Consider the following 22,036-nt stretch of genomic DNA (forward strand, 5'->3'; position numbering starts at 1 on the left):
CCCACAACCTGGGCGGCAGGGGAGATGAAGCTGGATGTAGGCCTTTGTACAACCAGCAGAACATTATGCTCACTATTGTGATGTGGGTATTTAGAACCATCATCTTTTCCTCTGGGTCTCACATCATCAGCACCAATATAAAGTCATTGGAGCACCCAGCCGCATGGACCCAAGGGGACATTCTGAAGCTGCCTGGACCCTCAATATCTCCTTCAGCCTCTTAAAAAACAATTGTACTATCCCCTACATCTTTATGGCACTTCACAGTTGAGAAATCTCTCTAACTGGCATCATCTCATCTAAGTTTTCTGAGCTGTAATGGGTCAGTAGAATAATTTTTAAAAATAAAGGGTGAAATGTGCTCAGAGAAGTTGAGTAAGTTACAGGAGGTCACAGAGAAGTGGGGGATCTCTTGTCCTAGTCTGGAGTCCTTTCCACAACACCAAACAAATTATAGACATGGAAACAAATACACTTTTGGAGAAAACTAAAACTCCTTATGGGAATAAGCTTTCCATTACACATTTAGAGATTAAGCCTAAATGCAAACCTTCCCCTGATGGTGGGACAGCATTAACAAACGTACCACAGGCTTCCACATATTTAAAAACATTAAACTAATTCCAGGGTTATAGGCATGATTTAAGACATGGTAGTTAATAGAAAAGTTCTAGATAGAAAATAATTGTAGCAAAATTGTACATCTGTATATATGCACACATTTAGAAAACATATTGCTTTTGATGTTTGTGCCATTTCTTAGTTACCATTTTACATGCTGTGTCCACACCTGCTTCAACCATATACTTTAACCCACCATATTACTTTTTAGTTATGTATGACTCATTTTCAGTTAATGAGAAATAATTAATATGTTTTAACCAATGAAGCACTTTCATGAGTAAAAAATCCAGATTTTTATAATAAGTTTCTAGGAATAGCTCAGTTTTCACATTTAATATTTGAACCTCACATTTATCACAGGCAGCATGAAATTGTTTTTATTTTAAAGAACAGTTATATATTAAGAGCAAAGAGTATAAAATCAATAAATATACTCCCCTGTATCATATAAAATGTGTGTGCCACATTTCCCTAAGAAATTTCCTGCATTTAGACATCCTGGTCCATATTCACCTGAAAGTCTGAATGTACGCTTTACCCAGCAGTTTTTACCTTTGGGCTTTGGTACATTTCATAGAAAGGAAAATACAGGCAGTGGAAGTAGAGGCAGAAGTAGAAGACTTCGAGCACAAGAGCCCATCAAGTGTATGCTGGGGACAAGTAAAATGAGGACCTCTCCCACTGGGCTTCAGTGGCTAAGGGTGGCAACGGTACAAAACGTGCAAGAAGTCAAAGAAATCCTTTTCCTTAATGGGAAAGACGACACCATGCAACGTGAGTGGAGTGATTAAGAAGAAATGTTTATTGGATTCAATTACTCCACTGATGGCTCATCTAACTTTCACTTTGTGTTTAAATATTTGCCTGAAAAATGACTTCACATCATTTGTATGGCCTCAAAATGTCAGGACGGTGCGGATACTGAAACACAAAATTAAAGATATTATTTTAATATTTATGTAGTTCACACTCTTCCATGTAAGACTCCTCCCTTGGACTCTTACATTTGATGTGTCTCAGTGAACAGGTGTCTGTGTTTCCTGCCACTCCATTGCCACCCCTATGCATTCAAGTCAAAGATAGTTCACCTTTTCCGGGTTTGGTCTTGTGTTCTCCAACCTTAAATTCAAACCTAAACATGGCTTTCATTTAGGCTTTATTATGCATTAGGATTCTCACAAAACATTTTTAGAGCCTACATGCTTAGCATAATAGTTAACTGAAAACAATAATGGGTAATGAGTTTTTGCTATTTGTCACATACTCCATAGATGTTCCTTGTGTATTTTATCACTTAAATTCAACAATGCTATGAGGCAAACTTTAAAGATTAAAGATTAAAAATACTGAGGCTGCCCTGGCCGGTTTTGCTCAGTGGATAGAGTGTTGGCCTGTGAACTGAGAGGTCCCAGGTTCGATTCCAGTCAAGGGCATGTACCGTGGTTGTGGGCACATCCCCAGTGGGGAATGTGCAGGAGGCAGCTGATCAATGTTTCTCTCTCATCGATGTTTCTGACTCTCTGTTCCTCTCCCTTCCTCTCTGTAAAAAATCAATAAAATATATTTTTAAAAAATGCTGAGGCTTAGAGAGATTTGTAACTTGCTCTAGGTCACACATTTAGTGCAAATTGCTGGGATTTAAACCCCAATGCAAAATTGCACAATTATAAGATGACGGGTATCTTGCCTGAAGGAAGCAATGATGTAACAGTAAACGATGAAGATTTAATAGAGCTCTGATAAAGTGGTGCTTAAGGAGATAAAGCTGATTTGTACTTAGAGAGACTCCATTCTTGGGAAGATCAGACATATAACATTTACACTACAACTCATGTTCTTTCTCAGAATCATCTTCTGATGAATAAATACTTTAGAAAAGGTCTTCATGCCTTTAAAAATTATATTAAATATTATATCACATTAACATTTAAAATAACATTTATATTAAAGGTTACATTATATTAAAACAATCCCAATGTAGCGCCACCTACTCCTATATGGAATTTACATTTACAGCCATTAATGTCAACCTTTTTAACTGGCCAGACAGAGGCTTCAGTGACTCCAGGTTATGCTTATGACAGCAGGACTCTGATTCTTTTTCTTAGCAAGGGTGAGTGTAATTTTGTATATAAAGACTAGAGACCTGGTGCACAAAATTGTCTACTGATGTGGGTGGCTGGGGCGAGGGGCCACAGCTGTTCTGGTAGTTCCGCTGTTTGGTCGATTTGCATGTCACCCTTTTATTATATAGGATGAGTGGCTTTGATCATTTAGATTCACTGTAACCAACATATGTAATTTCATTTCAGCAGAACTGGAAATGCAAAACAACTGTTCCTAGCTTCTCACAATATGATCTTAAATGTTCTGCATGCAAAGACTGAACTAGTCATCTAAAACCAAGGCACTCCAATGTTTTTCTCATACTTTCACCTCTTTTCTCTATTAATCAAACCCCCACCATAAAAGGAAACTTAAAAACTACCTCTTTCCAGAACGAAGCAGGTCAAATGCTTCATTTATTTTCTCAAAAGGTAAAACATGGGTTATTAATGGGTCGAATGAATACTTCTTAGCCATAAAGTCAGTCACAAGTTTGGGGACGGAATCTTTACTCTTAAAGCCTGAAAAGAACATGACATCATTGTTAGGGGCAGCCAGGGGTAAGAGAACTAGAGAGGAGGCTTTCTGAATAGAATTCAAGTGGAAGTTCTACTGCTACTTACTTGTACGAAGACTACTATTACTGAGGTCAGTGAGAGACCGAGTGCTCCAATATCCTCTTGCAGTGGTTAGACTTTTTGTTGTTGTTGTTACTTTAAAAAAATCTGACGAGCTAAGCTAGGGTCCTTAGTTATTAGCTCTCTCACAGAGAAATTATTGTATGCATGGTTATTCCCAAAGGCAAGGAGCAAAATGTGCAGCTGTCTAGATTTGGGCAATGAGAGTAACCATGAATTATTGCTATGGACTTCCTGTGTCCTCCTAGGTATATTTCATGCCTTGTGCAGTCACATGTATAAAGAGAAGTGGTGCTGAAAGACCCTAGATTATGGGGACACCAGAAAAGCCTGTCTTGGGAATGTGTGTATTAGTTCTACATCTAGTTGATTTGGAGCCTGTAGATGTATTGGAGCCTATTAATTTATTTCAAACATTTTGCTTTTTAAAACCTGGCTTTGTCACTTGATGAAGGGGAGAAATCCTGAGATTAATAAGAATTCAGCCCAATTAGAAGGCAGAGGAGGGTGGCGGTGGGCAGGGGTAAGAGGTCAACCAAAGGACTTGTATGCATGCATGTAAGCATAGACAATGGACATAGACAGTAGGGGGGTGAGTGCATGTGCTAGGTGTCAGGAGAAGGTGGGGAGAAATCAATGGGGGAAAAAGGCAACATGTAATACTTTCAACAATAAAAAATTAAAAAAAAAAAGAACTCAGCCCTCAAGCCTAAATACATACCACCAAAAATTGCTCCTGTCCAGGTACGTCCACCCAATAGCAGTATGGGGTTCAGAGAGATATTCTGGGAATCAGGAGGTACTCCTACAATGACGCTTACGCCATATGCCTCTTGACAGCTTTCCAAGGCAGCCAGCTGGAATAAAATTAATATGTGGCATCATTGAAGTGGACTTTCTGATAGTCCTCATTCATGGTACATGGTATCATGTAATTTTGATTTTGCAACATTGCAAACATGTGGAGGGAAGAGACTATATGTCTTTGGCTTCTTCCATCCCATTATGCCCAGAATAGTGCTGTGGTTTTAGGAAATGTCCAGAAAACACTTTTTGAATGAGACAATGGGTGAATGAATTTGTGTACACTTAATTCTTCCTTAATAATGTAATGAAGAGGCAAATGTTATTACAAATATATCTATTTAAAGCCTGATTCCTCAAATACAAGTAATGTTTTATCATCACCCAATTGTCAGGCAATCTATGAGTTGGTTAACTCATTTTCATTTGCATATTAAATAGTATTTTGAACTCAGTACTTTAAATCAGGTGTTTTGATGGTGAATAAGATATAAGATCAATTATATCATCACAATTTGTCTTTTGTCCACTTTATGGTCTCCCTTTTTAATGGTCCCCTACAGTACTCTCCTTTTCTAATATGGACAATTTTTCTGTATTTTTTCCAGCTTTGTTGAGGTATAATTGTCAAATAAAAATTGTATAAATGTAGGCTATACAACATGATCTGTAGCATGTAAATATGATTTACTATACATATGCAACATGAAATGACTAGTACAATCAAGTTGACGTTACCTCACATGGTTACCATTTTCTTTTTTATAGTAAGAACACTTAAGATCTATTCCCATTGCAAACTTGAAGAACAGAATATAATATTATTGACCATAATCACTATATTGTACATTAGATCCTCAGACTTTACTCATCTTATAACTCTCATTTGTACCCTTTACCAACATTTCCTCATTTTCTACCCCAACCCCAGCCCTGGCAACCACCATTGTACTCAGTGGTTCTAAGACTTCAACTTTATTCCACATATAAAGGAGATCATAAAGTATTTGTCTGTCTGTGTGTGGCTTATTTTACTTAGCGTAATGTCCCCAGCCTTACTTATGTTGTTGCAAATGGCAGGATTTTCCTCTTTTTAAGGCTGAATAATATGCCACCATATACATATCACAATTTCTTTATTCACTCATCAGTTGACAGACACTTAGGTTGTTTTCACATTTTGGTTATTGTGAATAACGCTGCAGTAAACATAGGGGTGCAGAAATCTATTCAAGGTAGTGATTTCATTTTCTTCGGATATATACCTAGAAGTGGGGTTACTAGATCATACCATAGTTTTATTTTTAATTTTCTAAGGACCCTTTATACTGCTTTTCAAAACGTTGAACCACTTTACATTCCCACTAACAGTGCACAAGGGTTGCCTTGTCTCCACACCCCTGCCAATACCATTTCTTGACCCTTTGATAACAGCCATCCTAACAGGAGTGGTGAGGTATTGTCTCTGTAATTTTGATTTGCACTGCCCTGATGATTAATCATGGTGAGCACTTTGTAATATACCTGCTGGACTGAAATGAACATGTTTTAAATGGGCTCTTACCTCCCAAAAATGTATACAGTGCATTGATTTTACTTTAAACTATACCTATAATTCTGAAACTCCAAAAGAAAGCCTTCCTCTTCCAGTCAGGGCTTTAAACATGTTGTAGTAGGACACTTTTTCAGGATCTCCCAGCTATATATACTGACCAGTGACCTGGTGCACAAAATTCGTGCACATTAAAAGGGAATTAATTGGAGGAAATATTTTAATATTGCTATTTGCCCTTTCTCTATAATAGAAGTGTCAGAGATGAAAGAAAATTAGTAAAATGTATATGAAAATCTTCCTCCTGTCAGAGTCTGGGGCATGCCATGGGACCCAGACTCAAGTCCTCGCCCACCCGCGTGCACCTCAAAATTGCACGAGACCCAGACCTGGCCAGCCCCACCCCCATTGGGCTAGATCCAGACCCGGCTGGCCCCACCCCCATCAAGCCCCACCCAGTGGGGGTGGGGGGGGCGCGAACTCAGGTCACCTGTCCTGGCATCTGGGTGGGGGAGCACGGCCTGAGTTCCCCTGGGCTGGGGGGTGCACCTTGAGGTCCTCTGGCCCAGGCCAGGGGGCACACCTTGAGGTCCCTGTCAAGCCCTGCTGGGCAGGGGACATGCCCACAGGTCCCCCAGCCCGGTGCCAGGGCAGGGGACACTGCCTGAGATCCCCAGGCCCAGGCCAGGGCAGGGGGCACACCTTGAGGTTTCCTGTCAAGCCCTGTTGGTGGGGGAAGTGGATTGAGGGGGAGGCCTAAGGTCCCCCGGCCTGGCGCCAAGGTCGGGGGCATGGCCTGAGGTGCCCTGTCAAGCCCCACCAGGTGGGGAACGCAGCATTCAGGTCCCTGCTGATTGCTCCTTTAAGGCTCATTATGGGAACTTGGCCTCCGCTGTGGGTGCAGCCATCTTGTGTAACAGAATCCCTGCCTCTGCTGCGGGTGTAGCCATCTTGACCTTTACAGCGTGATAGTCAATTTGCATATTCCCTCTTTACTAGATAAGATTAGTCCTTTGGTTTTGGCGTATGACATCTGGAAAACCAGATGACCGTGGGACATGTGGTTATCAGACATTTGGTGTCTTCAAATAAAGTAACAATCCAATCGCACATGAGGAATTGGAAGGAATTTAGCTGGAGATGGCTTCCTCATGATAATTGACCATGTTTGTAATTATTTGAAAGTAATGTTATGTATGTTGTAGAGATGATGAAAGCACTGCATCACTGAAAACATTACTTCCTATCAGTAGCACCAGATAATATTTAGTAAGAGCTTTCCACTGGACAAGTGGCACTGTGCTAAGTATTTTATATGCATTGTCTCATGTAATCCATAGATATGTATTTCTTATACTTTTTGGTGAAAAAATCTGTTGACTTTTAAAGTATCCAGTCTAACACATAGATTTGGCGCTTAATATGTGTGCCAGGCACTGGGCTGCATGCTGTGGTAAATGAGGCCTGTTTTATGTTAATAAAATGATACTTGTCTTAAATTGCTCACTATTTCTTTTGAGCAAATTGTGATTTATGAAAAAAATCGGAAGTCATTAAAACAAAAATTATTAAACCATTTTGTTTAAAAATGTGAGGAGAAATTGAAAAATAAGATTTTTCAATTTGAGAACAGCATTAGTATTATTTATGTTTACTTAATTTGAATATTATAACTAAAAGTTAACAAAGTAAATTTTAAATGGCCTAATACTCTAAAAGGGAAATATTACTTGAACTAGGATGGCATAACTGATGGAATAAAACATTTCTTATAATAATAAATAATCCAGGCATTAAGTAGGAGATGAAACATCACTATTCATAGTTTGAAAAATATTCTGTACATATAATATTCATATTCTGCTGCCTAAAATCACTCTCCAGAATGCAGAAACACACATTTCATGGCATTCCATGGCACATACATACCATGGTGTCAAACCGACCAACGACTTCAAATGAAAAATCCACACCTCCACCGCTCATTTCCTTCAGCACCTCGTGGATGGGTTTCTTGCAGTCCTCTGGGCTGATGCACTCGGTGGCGCCCAGTTGCTTTGCCTTCGCATATTTGTCTTTGTTGATGTCCACCCCAATGATCCTGGCTGCTCCAGCCGCTTTACAGCCCATGACAACCGACAGGCCGACTGCTCCAAGGCCAAACACCGCACAGGTGGAGCCTGGGGTCACCTGTGTTTCAGAAAATACAAAAATGGATTAGGTAATGATTGTTGTATAAAGTGTCCTGTCTTATCCATTATCAGGACTATTCAGACTCTTATGTCCAACCTGCTGTCAAAACCTGTTTTGGCTTCAGTTGTTTCGTATTTAAATTGAGGAGTTTAAATCTGTGGTTCTGAACTTTGCCAGACATTAGACCCCCCTAGGGAGCTTTAAAACCTCTCAATAGCCAGGTCACAGCCCATAGCCAATTACATCAGAACCTGTGCAGGTGGGGCCGGGTTCCCAGGTGATTCCAATGGAAAGAAAGCCCAGGCTGGGAGCCAGTTAGTTGAATGATCTCTCAGCTCTAAATGCCAGTGACTCCCATCTTGAAGAGAATCTAGGGCAGTGATGGCGAACCTATGACACGCATGTCAGAGGTGACACGCGAACTCATTTTTTTGGTTGATTTTTCTTTGTTAAATGGCATTTAAACATATAAAAGAAATATCAAAAATATAAATCTTTGTTTTACTATGGTTGCAAATATCAAAAAATTTCTATATGTGACACGGCACCAGAGTTAAGTTAGGGTTTTTCAAAATGCTGACTCGCCAAGCTCAAAGGTTCGGCATCACTGATCTAGGGGCTGAAATCCATTGACAGGCTTCAGTAAATTGTACATACACAGAAGCAATTTTTGGAAATAAAGTAAATGGGAAAGGTTAATCCATGAGACCAACAATAATCTAATCAAACGTGCAGCGATTAACTCCTTGTTTCGTTAGCTTTAGAAGTCATGACTAGTACAATGAGAACAGAAATTAGCTGTAGGGCAGAGAAGAGTTATTCTCAGCTTCAAGTCAAACCTAACAACAGGGGAAATGGAACTGGAAACTTTAAACAGCTTGAGACCAATGTGATCTTAGTGGGTCTTTATCTTTGCTTTTTAAAATACACTAATGAACAATAATCCAATAAAAATTGGCCACATTTTAATAATGGATGGAATTCATTTTCATGAGTGCCCTTGCCCTCTGCTCTGTGTGCAGGCTCAGTTAGACCACCTGCTCAAACAGACAAGGCAATTGCACAAGGGACTTAGTGCTAGAGTCACAGAAATTTGAAAAACATGTGCTTTCAGTTGTTGAAATTGGCTAGGGACTGTTTAACACACCTAGTCAGCTATAGGAGTCAGCCTTCAGTGTGGGTAAAATATTCCTTCTGTCCCAAGTAATCATGCATCCTCTGGAGTACAACATCACTTTTTACTTTACTTAAAAAAATGTGAGGCTTGTGTCTGTGGTTTTAAAATGCAGATAACTATATATTCTTAGAGGCCCGGTGCACTAAATTCATGCACTGGGGGTTGGGGGTCCGTCAGCCCAGCCTGGCCCCTCTCACAGTCCAGGAGCCCTCAGTGGCCTAAGCCACAGTCTGGCAGCAGAGGCTCGGAGCAGGCGCCCTGTGTGTGTGTGTGTATGTGTGTCCACCGGTGGCCTGCCCCCAGCCACGTCGGTGGTTTGGAGCAGGCACCCCGTGTGTGTGTGTGTGTGTGTGTGTGTCCACTGGGGGCCTGCCCCCAGCCACACCATGGAGGCTTGGAGCAGGCGCCCCGTGTGTGTTGATCTCTCAGGCTCCTGACTGTGCCTGCGTGTTTTTCTCTCCCTTCCTCCATTGCTGGGGGCAATCTAAGCCTCCAGCTCCATGGCTGCTTGGTTTCTCCGCTGCAGCCACAGTGAGGCTTTGTTTCTCCACTGCAGCCTTAGCGGAGAAGCCAAGCCTCTTCAGTCTTCAGTCTTCAGTCTTCACTCTTTTTTTAAAAAATATATTTTATTGATTTTTTACAGAGAGAAAGGGAGAGGAATAGAGAGTTAGAAACATTGATGAGAGAAAAACATCGATCAGCTGCCTCCTGCACACTCCCTACTCGGATGTGCCCGCAACCAAGGTACATGCCCTTGACCAGAATCGAACCTGGGACCCTTGAGTTCGAAGGCCGACGCTCTATCCGCCGAGCCAAACAGGTTAGGGTGAGTCTTCACTCTTCACTTGGCTGGAGCCTTCAGTCTTCACTCCGCGCCTGTGTATGCAAATTAACCACCATCTTTGTTGGGTTAATTTGCATACTCATCTGATTGGCTGGCAGGCGTAGTGAAGTGACACCAATTTACATGTTTCTCTTTTATTACTGTAGATTAGTGGCCTGGTGCACGAATTTGTGCACACTGAAAGGAAATTAATTGCAAGAAATATTTTAATATTGCTGTTCTCCCTTTCTCTATAATAGAAGTGTCAACCAGGGAGGAAGAAAATGGCGGAGGTATAGATGGACGTGTCCCGTGCCTTGTCCAGGAGGAGATAAGGGTGAGCAGCTGAAACAGGTAACATACACCCCTAATAAACAGAGGATATTCAGCTGGGAGACAGTTTGCAGCTGGGAAAGACAGAAGACTCCCGGAAAAAGGGAACGGTTGGAGATTGCGGCTGAAATCTCTCCCGGAGAGCCGGCTCAGCTGCGGAGAACGTGCCATCTTTAGTGGCTGTTATTGGGAGCATATAAAGCCAAAGACCCGGCATCCACAGCATCCAGAGATCGGCTACTAACCCGGAAACAACGGACCCCAAGCAGCGTGACTACGTGAACTTAGAGGAACCCTGATTCTCCTCACGGTAAGGTCAGACTTCCCCTAAAGGTGCAGTTTGCAATTCAGGTTGGAGAGAGGAACGCGCGCACACACACATGCACTGGGGAAATCTGAGCCCCACAAAGTCCGCGGCCATTGAGGCCAGCGTGATCCGCAAGTGTGGAAGGGCTCCCGCAGGGCTGCTGGCAGAAGGGAATGCTAAAAATAAGCCCATAGCTGGACTGGGTGCAAAAAGCAGCCTTGGATTTTGCCAGTGTGCTGGCTGCTTAGCACTGGGGAAGAGAGGGTTCACAGAAGGGACTTCTCACAGAGCTGAAAGGTGGGGGGTTGTGAATTCGCACAACTTCTCAGGCTCTTGTTCTCTCTCTTCCCATTAAATCTTTGCATTTGATTATTAAACCCAGTACATGGGATTGCCCAGTCGGGGTCACTCGCAGAGACTGCAGGGGAAAGTTGTTTTTGTGGAACCTGGGAAACAGAGCGGGAGTGACGACTAAAGAACAGGTTCTAGGACAGTCGACTCTCCCAAACCAGTTTTAAGTGCGATAGGGAAAATAAACCCAACTGCTGGATAGAGAGGACTTATAGCCTCGGAGATCAATCCAGAAAAACTGCCACCCATGCGCTGATCCACGAACTGACTCTTCTGTAAACACAAATAAAGGCAGTCAGGGAAACAAATACGGCCTGCCTTAAAATCAGGATTGTGGTTTACAACACAGAGGAACAGTGTATCGCAGGGAAATTCAACACTCTCCTGAATACCTGGCAGGACTAAGGCGTCCCAGAAAGAAGAGTAGAGGACCTGAAGCTCCTTCACTACTGTACATTTTTATTTTTAATTCTTTTTTCACCTTTTAATTAAGAAACTATTTTTTTTCATCACCTGATTTTACGCTTTTGATTACTACACTTTTATTTTTAACTAGCATTGTTATTACTACCATTTTATCTTTTTTTAAAGTGTCATTATATTTTCTCTTTATCTTATTTTGGGATTAGTGTTCTAAATTCTATTTTCATCTTTCCTTTAGCATCATTTTATTTTACCTCAACTTTACCTTTACGCCAAAATGCTCCTCCTCACTTTTCCCTCTTTGAAGTCCTGTTTCTCTTACCCTATTCCTGCTTTAGATTTTCCCAATTCCTTCTTTTTACCCCTGTTAAAATTTCACCCTACTTATATATCTAATTCCCATCCCCTGCTCTAAATCCATATACACCTCTCTCTTCTCTTTCCTCACTATCCAAATTTTTTTTCTCTCTGTCATTTGATTATTGTTTACTTGACTGTTGAGTATATTGGGGTGTTTTTTTTATGCTTGTTTGTGAGATTGTTTTGCTTCTTCTATTTTTAAGTTTGTTTATTTTTGTTTTTCTTTTCCATTTATTTATTTATCTATTTATTTATTTTTGCTCCTGTTTTCCCTCACCTCACTTGATATCAATTGTTGTTTGTAGTTTGCATTCTGTTGCTTGAATTTGTTGGGTTAGTGGCTGTTCTATTGGAATTTTCTCCACATATACATAGTTTTTTCCCCTCTTCTATTTCATTATCTTTCTTTTCTTTCTTACTTTTTTTTCCTTTTCCCAATTTCATTTTCACATTCCTTTTTTTTCTTTTTTCTTTCTCTTTTTTCTATTCTCCTCTTTCTTCCTTATCCTCAAATTCTCTTTGATCTGGTGGTCACCTTTATTTGGGGTTATTAGTATCGTGAATACATTTGTGTTCAGTGCCTTGTGCTTTGTGCCTTTATGTGTTGTATTTTTGTGCCTTTAAATCAACGCAGCAGAGAGAGAACTACATAACCAAACACCTGGAAAAGAGAGATCATGGGGAGACAAAGAACCAGCCCGCACATGAAAGGAAAACAGGCATCACCAGAAAAGGAAGTAAACAAAACGGAGGCAATGGAGGCAAGTAACCTGTCAGAGAAAGAATTCAGAGAAATGGTCATAAGGTGGATGAAAAGAATGGAAGACAAATTCAACAATATGAGTAAGAACCAAGAGGAAATGAAGAAAAACCAAGGATAAATGAAATAGGACATCACTGCTATAAAGAACTCAATAGAAAGCATCAACAGTAGACTAGAAGAAGCAGAGGACCGCATCAGTGAGCTAGAAGACAAGGTAGGAAAAAATACCCAAGCAGAGTAGCTTCTAGAAAAAAAAAATTAAAAAGCAGGAGGAGAGCCTAAGAGAACTTTGGGACAGCACAAAACGAAACAACATCCGCATAATAGGGGTGCCAGAGGGAGAGGAAACTGAGCAAGGAATAGAAAACCTGTTTGAAAAAATAATGACAGAAAACTTCTCTGATATAGGGAAGAAAAAGCTCACACAAATCCAAGAAGCTAACAGAGTCCCAAACAAAATGAACCCCAAAAGACCGATGCCAAGGCACATTATAATTAAATTGGCAAACACTAACGACAAAGCAAAAATCTTAAAAGCCAGAGAGAGACAGAAAGTTACGTACAAAGGATCCCCCATCAGGCTAGCAACTGATTTCTCAACAGAAACCCATAAGGCAAGAAGGGAATGGAATGAAATATACAAAGTCATGCAAAGGAAGGGTCTGAATTCAAGAATACAGTACCCAGCAAGGCTATCAATCAAAATTGAGGGTCAAATCAGGAGCTTCATGGACAAAAAAGGACTACAAGAATTTATTACCACCAAACCAACAATGCAAGAAATGCTAAAGGGTCTGCTGTAAAAAGAAAAAATAGGAAACGAAGAAGGAACACAGGGGTAAAGAATAAAAATGGCGGAGACCAAGATGGCGGCGTAGGTAAACACCGGAGACCGCTGCCGCAAACAACCATTTCAAAAATACAACTAAAAGACTGAACGGACATCACCCAGAACCACAGGAAGGCTGGCTGAAGAGAGACTCTACAACTAGAAGGAAAGAGAACAGCAAATCGAGGCTCAGAGGCGGCGCAGTGTGGAAAATACAAAGGTACCGAGGTGCGCGCACAAAGCGGGCTGGTGGCTGAGGGCACGGTTGTCGTTTTCTGTCGGGAGTGAGTCTCAGACTCTGGGCTCCAGATCCGGGCGAGTCTCTAGGGACCCAGACTCAAACGGGAGAAGCGGGATTATCCGGCATCAGTTGGAACCTGAGGGCAGCTTTCTCTCCGAGGTTTGCAGCGGCTGCCGGGGTTCTGAGAAGCAGAGCCTCTGGGAACGGGACTGAGCGTGGCCATAACTGCTCCCTCCGCCCGCCCTGTTGATCCCGCCCCGCCCAAACCCTGCGCACAGCCATTTGCCGATCGCCTCAGGCAAAGGCTGGATTAGCGCCTCCCCAGAAGGCAGACGTTTTCCATACAGCTGATTCCTATAGCCAGTTGGCCTGGGGGTCAAATCCCTCTAGTGTTAACTACAACAATTAAGGCTTGGCTAGAACAAGACTGCGCACAGAGACCACAAGGGGGTGCACCAAGAAAGCATAAAAGATGCGGAGACAAAAAAACATGACAGAAATGGAGGATATGGAGCTAAGAATCGCAATTTTGAGGGCTTGCCATAAATTTGTGCAGAGCCTCACGAAAACTAATGAGACCCTCGATGCTACGATAAAGAAATTAGAAAGTAAGCATACACGGACTGAAATAAAGAATATTATACCCAATAGCAGACCAGAGGAGTACAACAATCAAACCAAAGATTCAACAAAAAACACCCAATTGGAAAAGCAAAATGAAAAAAGAATCCGAAAGTGTGAAGATAGTGTAAGGAGCCTCTGGGACAGCTTTAAGCGGTCTAATATCAGAATTATTGGAGTGCCAGAAGATGAGAGACAGCAAGATATTGAAAACCTATTTCAAGAAATAATGGCAGTAAACTTCCCCCATCTGGAGAAAGAAATGGACTTACAGGTCCAAGAAGCGCAGAGAACCCCAAACAAAAGGAATCCAAAGAGGACCACACCAAGACACATCATCATTAAAATGCCAAGAGCAAAAGACAAAGAGAAAATCTTAAAAGCAGCAAGAGAAAGAGGCTCAATTACCTACAAGGGAATACCCATACGACTGTCAGCTGATTTCTCAACAGAAAATTTGCAGGCCAGAAGGGAATGGCAAGAAATATTCAAAGTGCTGAATACCAAGAACCTACAACCAAGATTACTTTATCCAGCAAAGCTATCATTCAGAATTGAAGGTCAGATAAAGAGCTTCACAGATAAGGAAAAGCTAAAGGAGTTCATCACCACCAAACCAGTATTATATGAAATGCTGAAAGGTATCCTTTAAGAAGAAGAGGAAGAAGAAGAAAAAGGTAAAGATACAAATTATGAACAACAAACATGCATCTATCAACAAATGAATCTAAGAATCAAGTGAATAAATAACCTGATGTACAGAATGAACTGGTGATTATAATACAATCAGGGACATAGAAAGGGAATAGACTGACTATTCTTGGGGGGAAAAGGGGTGTGGGAGATGCGGGAAGTGTCTGGACAAAAATCATGCACCTATGGATGAACACAGTGGGTGGGGAGTGAGGGTGGAGGGTGGGGTGGGAGCTGGAAGGAGGGGAGTTATGGGGGGAAAAAAGAGGAACAAATGTAATAATCTGAACAATAAAGATTTAATTAAAAAAAAAAAGAATAAAAATGGCGACAAACAAGTATCTATCAATAATAACTTTAAATGTAAAGGATTAAATGCCCCAATCAAAAGACATAGGGTAACTGAGTGGATAAGAAAACATGACCCATATATCTGCTGTCTAGAGGAAACCCACCTCAGAAAAAAAGACGCACACAGACTGATGTGAAGGGATGGAAAAAGGTTTTTCAGGCGAATGGAATTGGAAAAAAAGCCAGGGTAGCAATACTTACATCTGACAAATTAGATCTCAAAGTGAAGGTCATAAAAAGAGATAAGGAAGGCCACTTCATAATACTAAATGGAGCAATCCAACAAGAAGAAATAATTCTGGTAAACATATAGGCACCCAATGTAGGAGCACTCAAATACATAAGAAATCTTTTAGAGGAGATCAAGGGAGAGATTGACAGCGACACAATCATAGTAGGAGACTTTAACACCCCATTATCACCATTGGACAAATCCTCTAAACAAAAAACCAGCAAAGAAACATCAATCCTAAATGACACACTAGATCAGATGGAATTAATTGACATCTTCATTACATTTCACCCCAAAGCCACAGAATATACATTCTTCTCACGTGCACATGGGTCATATTCAAAGACAGACCATATATTGGGTCACAGGCAAAGTCTCTTCAAATGCAAGGAAATTGAATTCAGATCAAGCATTTTCTCAGACCACAGTGGCATAAAACTGGAAATCAACTACAATAAAAACAACCCAAAAAAATCAAACACATGGAGACTAAATAGCACACTATTAAACAATGACTGGGTTACCAGAGAGATCAAAGAAGAAATAAAAAACATCATGGCAACAAACGACAATGAAAACACGACAATCCAAAACCTATGGGACACAGCAAAAGCAGTCTTGAGAGGGAAGTTCATAGCGCTACAAGTCTATTGCAAGAAACAAGAAATAATGAGAATAAATTACCTAACTCTACAACTCAAAGAGTTAGAAAGAGAGCAACAAGAAAAGCCCAGTGTAAGCAGAAGGAAGGAAATAATAAAGATCAGAGCAGAAATAAATTACATAGAGACCAAAAAAACATTACAAAAGATCAACAAAACCAAGAGCTGGTTCTTTGAAAGGATAAACAAGATTGATGAACCTCTAGCCAGGCTCACCAAGAAACAAAGTGTGAGGACCCAAATAAGCAAAATCAGAAATGAAAGAGGGGAAATAACAACAGACCCCACAGAAATACAAAGGATTGTTAAAAAATACTATGAACGACTCTACTCCAACTAACTACACAATCTGGAGGAAATGGACATATTGCTAGAAAAAAAAACCTTCCAAAACTTAATCAGGAAGAAGCTAAAAGTCTCAATAGGCCAATAACTATGGAGGAAATTGAAGCAGTAATCAAAAAGCTTCCAGCAAACAAAACCCTGGGGCCAGACAACTTCACAGGGGAGTTTTACCAAACATTCAAGGAAGAACTAAAACCTATCCTGCTCAGACTACTCCAAAAAATTCAAGAAGAAGGAACACTTCCAATCTCATTCTATGAAGCCAGCATCACCCTAATACCAAAACCAGACAAAGACAACACAATGAAAGAGAATTACAGACCAATATCCCTCATGAACATAGATGCTAAAATCCTCAACAAAATTCTAGCAAATCAGATCCAGCAGTACATCAGAAAGATCATACTCCATGACCAAGTAGGATTTATTCCAGGGATGCCAGGATGGTACAATATCCGCAAATCAATAAACCTAATACATCACATAAACAAATTGAGAGAAAAAAAACACATAGTCATATCAATTGATGCAGAAAAAGCTTTTGACAAAAATCCAACACCCTTTCTTGATAAAAACTATCAGCAAGGTAGGAATAGAAGGATCATACCTCAACATAATAAAAGCCATATATGACAAACCCACAGCCAACATCATAATCAATGGGAAAAAACTAAAACCATTCCCCCTAAAAACAGAAACAAGACAGGGATGCCCCCTCTCACCACTCCTGTTCAACATAGTACTGGAAGTACTAGCCGTTGCAATAAGACAAGAAGAAGAAATAAAAGACATCAAAATTGGAAAAGAGGAAGTAAAACTCTCCTTATTTGCAGATGACATGGTATTACACATAAAAAACCTTTAAGACTCCATCAAGGATCTTAAGAAGTGCTGCAACCATCCATACCTCTTTCCTGTGGCTGCTATGGAGACCCCAAAACTCCCCAGTGGGGCTTATGAGGGTGGGGCACTTATTAAGTCATCTGGGAAGCTCATGCTGCTGCAGAAGATGCTGTGGAAGCTAAAGGAGCAAGGACACAGAGTACTCATCTTCTCACAGATGACCAAAATGCTAGAGGATTTCTTAGACTACGAAGGCTACAAGTATGAGCGCATCGATGGTGGCATCACTGGTGCCCTGAGGCAGGAGGCCATTGATAGATTCAATGCTCCTGGGGCCCAACAATTCTGCTTCCTCCTGTCCACCCGGGCTGGGGGCTTGGGCATCAATCTGGCCACTGCAGACACTGTCATCATCTTCGATTTCTGACTGGAACCCTCATAATGACATCCAGGCCTTTAGCCGCGCTCAACGAATCAGCCAGGTCAACAAAGTAATGATTTACCAGTTTGTGACTCGTGCATCAGTGGAAGAGCGAATCACACAAGTGGCCAAGAGAAAGATGATGCTGACACATCTGGTAGTGCGTCCTGGGCTGGGCTCCAAGGCGGGCTCCATGTCCAAGCAGGAGCTGGATGACATCCTCAAATTTGGCACTGAAGAACTATTTAAGGATGAAAACGAGGGGGAGAACAAGGAGGAGGATAGCAGTGTGATTCACCATGACAATGAGGCCATTGCTCGGCTGTTGGACCGAAACCAGGATGCAATTGAAGACACTGATGTGCAGAATATGAACGAATATCTCAGTTCCTTCAAGGTGGCCCAGTATGTGGTGCGGGAGGGAGACAAGATTGAGGAGATCATCAAGCAGGAGGAGAATGTGGATCCTGACTACTGGGAAAAGCTGCTGAGGTATCACTATGAGCAACAACAGGACGACCTAGCCTGGAATCTCGGCAAAGGCAAGCAGGTTCGCAAGCAAGATAACTACAATGATGCTGCTCAAGAGGACCAAGATAACCAGTCAGAATACTCAGTGGGATCAGAGGAGGAGGATGAAGACTTTGATGAGCGTCCTGAAGGGCTTCGACAGTCAAAGAGGCAGCTCCGGAATGAAAAAGATAAGCCACTGCCTCCACTGCTGGCTCGCGTTGGGGGCAACATTGAGGTGTTGGGATTCAACACCCGTCAGCGGAAGGCTTTCCTCAATGCTGTGATGCGCTGGGGGATGCCACCGCAGGATGCCTTCACTACTCAGTGGCTGGTGCGAGACCTAAGGGGCAAGACTGAGAACGAGTTCAAGGCCTACGTGTCTTTGTTCATGCGCCATCTCTGTGAGTCCGGGGCAGACGGCTCTGAAACATTTGCTGACGGGGTCCCTCGGTAGGGCCTGAGTCGCCAGCAAGTATTGACCCGCATTGGAGTCATGTCTCTCGTCAAGAAGAAGGTACAAGAGTTTGAGCACATCAATGGGCGCTGGTCGGTGCCTGAGCTGATGCCTGACCCCAGTGCTGACTCCAAGTGCTCCTCCAGAGCCTCCTCTCCTACCAAAACGTCTCCCACCACCCCCCAGGCTTCTGCTGCCAACAGTCCCTGCACCTCTAAACCTGCTACTCCAGCTCCAAGTGAGAAAGGAGATGGCATAAGTACACCACTTGAGAAGGATGAAGCTGAAAACCAGGAGGAGAAGCCAGAGAAGAATAGCAAAATTGGGGAGAAGATGGAGACAGAGGCTATGCCCCCAGCCCAGCCCTATCGCTTGGGGAACAGCTGGAGTCAAGGAAGATTCCTCTAGAGGATGAGGAGCAGGGGTAGCTGGAGAGATGGAGCCTGAACCTGGGTACCGGGGGGACAGAGAGAAGTCAGCCACAGAGTCGATGCCAGGAGAGAGCGGGGAGAGGAGAAGCCGTTGGATGGACAGGAACACAGGGAGAGGCCAGAGGGGGAAACAGGGGATTTGGGCAAGAGAGAAGATGTTAAAGGCGGCCGGGAGCTTCGATCTGGGCCTTGAGACGAGCCACGACCCACTGGGCGACGTGAGAAGAAGGCAGAGAAGCCGCGGTTCGTGTTCAATATAGCAGATGGTGGCTTTACAGAGCTTCACACACACTGTGGCAGAATGAGGAACGGGCAGCTATTTCCTCGGGGAAACTCAATGAAATCTGGCACCGAAGACATGACTATTGGCTTCTGGCTGGGATTGTTCTCCATGGCTGTGCACGGTGGCAGGACATCCAGAATGATACTCAGTTTGCCATTATCAATGAGCCATTTAAAACTGAAGCCAATAAGGGGAACTTTCTGGAGATGAAAAATAAGTTTCTGGCCCGGAGATTCAAGCTCCTGGAGCAGGCGCTGGTGATTGAGGAGCAGCTTCGGCGGGCGGCCTACCTGAACCTATCACAGGAGCCGGCGCACCCCGCCATGGCCCTCCACGCCCGCTTCGCCGAGGCCGAGTGCCTGGCTGAGAGCCACCAGCACCTCTCCAAGGAGTCGCTGGCAGGGAACAAGGGTAAGGGCCGCGGCGGCCCCGCGCGGGGGAGGGCCCACAACGCTGCTTCTGAACCAGCTGGAGGAGTTGCTGAGCGACATGAAGGCAGAGGTGACCCGCCTGCCGGCCACGCTGTCTCGAATATCCCCTATCGCAGCCCGCCTTCAGATGTCCGAGCGCAGCATCCTCAGCTGGCTGGCCAGCAAGGGCACGGAGCCTCACCCCACACCGGTCTTTCCCCCGGGTCCCTACGCTACACCTCCGGGGTACGCTACACCTCCGGGGTACGGGGCGGCCTTCAGCACCGCTCCCATAGGGGCTCTGGCCGCCGGAGGCGCCAATTACAGCCAGATGCCTGCAGGGTCCTTCATCACAGCCGCCACCAACGGCCCTCCAGTGCTGGTGAAGAAGGAGAAGGAAATGGTGGGGGCATTAGTGTCAGACGGGCTGGATCGGAAGGAGCCCCGAGCTGGGGCGGTGATCTGTATAGACGACTGACTGGATCCCAGGCCTGCCCTTCACCCAGGCCCCGTGCCAGATGCCGACCCCCAGCTCAGACTCTGGGGTCTGCTGCCAATCCTCCGCTTTCCCCACCCGCTGGGCCACCACTGGGCTAGGAGCCCCTTTGCCCCTCTCTCTGACTCCTCTTTTCAAGAAGGGCCCTTTGTCTGTCTCCACTCCCACACATCTTTCCCACCATGCTTTGAAGACTGTGCTGGTGAGAAGAGGTCTGGGTGGGAATTGGTTAGCAGGGTCTTCCAAGAACCTTTATCCTCCACTGCCAAACATACACAGCTTCCCAATAAATGGTTGTGGCAGGTAAGAGGTGGAGCCTTTATTCCTGCAGGGTGAGCTCCATCTTGTGCAGACGTGGGGGGTTAGCACTGCCTGGCCTTTAGAAACTTCCGGTGGAGGAAAGGAGCTTTGAAGAGAGGAAGGGAACTTTAGATAAGGATGACCATGAGCCCTGGCAGAGCAAAAGGGAAGAGGAGGGGTGGCTGCAGGTTTCCTTCCCTTACCTCTCCTGAAATAGAGTGTGGAGCAGTTAAAGGGAGTCAATTGCTGCTCCGCCTCAGAATAAAGGCACCATTCACTGGCTCAGTTACCTCCTGTGTACTGGCATCTTGTGTTGGGCATCTTACCCCCTCCACAGGGGCCAAGAACCACCCCTACAAAGAGAGTAATGGTTGGGCGATACCCCCTCAAGCCAAAGAGGAGCTCCCCAATCTGACCTAGGGACCCAGGTGACCTAGAAAGGGTGGGAGAGAACACAATGGGCCAGATGCTGGGGGAACCCCCAGCTCTGGGGCTCAGGTTCTTTGAGGACTTCTCCCCTTTCTCCTGAAGGCCTGAATACAGACTAAATTTGAGTGTGTGAGGCAGGGGGCCTAGTCAGGAGGCTACTTGCTTTGAGGACCAGAGAAAAATAATGGATAGCAGGCTAGGGAGACACGGGCATGCACACCCTCTTCCCCAGGAGGGGCTGAGGAGAGTGGCAGTTTGCATGGCGAACCCTCCACTTCCTCTTCGCTGCCCCTTCACTTTCTTGCTGGCCATTCCCCAGTCTCTCTTCACACTCACTCCTGGTCTGTCCCAATCCCTTCTTCTGTATCAGGTTTATTGGTTGTACATATAAATTATACTTCCTTTCAAAAAAAAAAAGACTCCATCAAAAAGCTGTTAGACTTAATAAAGGAATTCGGCAATGTAGCAGGATACAAAATTAATGCCAAGAAATCCATGGCATTTCTTTACACCATTAGTGAACTTACAGAAAGTGAGACTAAAAAAGCAATCCCACTTACCATCGCACCAAAAAAATTAAGATACCTAGGAATAAACTTAATGAAGGAGGTAAAAGACTTATATGCGAAAAACTACAGGACACTGAAAAATGAGATAGAGGAAGACATAAACAGATGGAAGAACATACCATGTTCATGGATTGGTAGAATCAACATAATCAAAATATCCATATTACCCAAAGCAATCTATAGATTCAATGCAATCCCCATTAAATTACCAATGGCATATTTCACAAATCTAGAATGAACTCTCCAAAAATTCATCTGGAATAAAAAACAGGCCTGGAATAGCTGCAGCAATCCTGAGAAAGAAGAACAAAGTTGGTGGGATCTCAATACCAGATATCAAACTGTATTACAAAGCCACTGTACTTAAAACAGCTTGGTACTGGCACAAGAACAGACATATAGATCAATGGAATAGAATAGAGAACCCAGAAATCAACCCAAACCACTATGCTCAATTAA

General features: G+C 43.2%; 1 protein-coding gene and 1 pseudogene across 1 annotated transcript in view; one reads left to right on the forward strand and one right to left on the reverse strand.

The window, feature by feature from the left end:
• Positions 1–366: 366 nt before the first annotated feature.
• LOC138993154 (alcohol dehydrogenase E chain-like) overlaps positions 367–22,036 on the reverse strand; it is a 38,787-nt gene continuing 17,117 nt past the window's right edge. The window contains exons 7-10 of the mRNA XM_070392268.1: positions 7,654–7,914; positions 4,090–4,225; positions 3,113–3,251; positions 367–1,545 (exon numbers count right to left, since the gene is read on the reverse strand). Coding sequence (XP_070248369.1) covers positions 1,521–1,545; positions 3,113–3,251; positions 4,090–4,225; positions 7,654–7,914 — 561 coding nt within the window. The 3' untranslated portion in view covers positions 367–1,520. The remainder of the gene's footprint in view (positions 1,546–3,112; positions 3,252–4,089; positions 4,226–7,653; positions 7,915–22,036) is intronic.
• LOC138998997 (chromodomain-helicase-DNA-binding protein 3 pseudogene) lies at positions 12,369–20,680 on the forward strand (annotated as a pseudogene).

The sequence above is a fragment of the Myotis yumanensis genome, unplaced genomic scaffold (assembly GCF_028538775.1).
Source record: "Myotis yumanensis isolate MYYU_CA2020_CCGP unplaced genomic scaffold, mMyoYum1.0.hap1 SCAF_1, whole genome shotgun sequence".
Taxonomy (NCBI): domain Eukaryota; kingdom Metazoa; phylum Chordata; class Mammalia; order Chiroptera; family Vespertilionidae; genus Myotis; species Myotis yumanensis.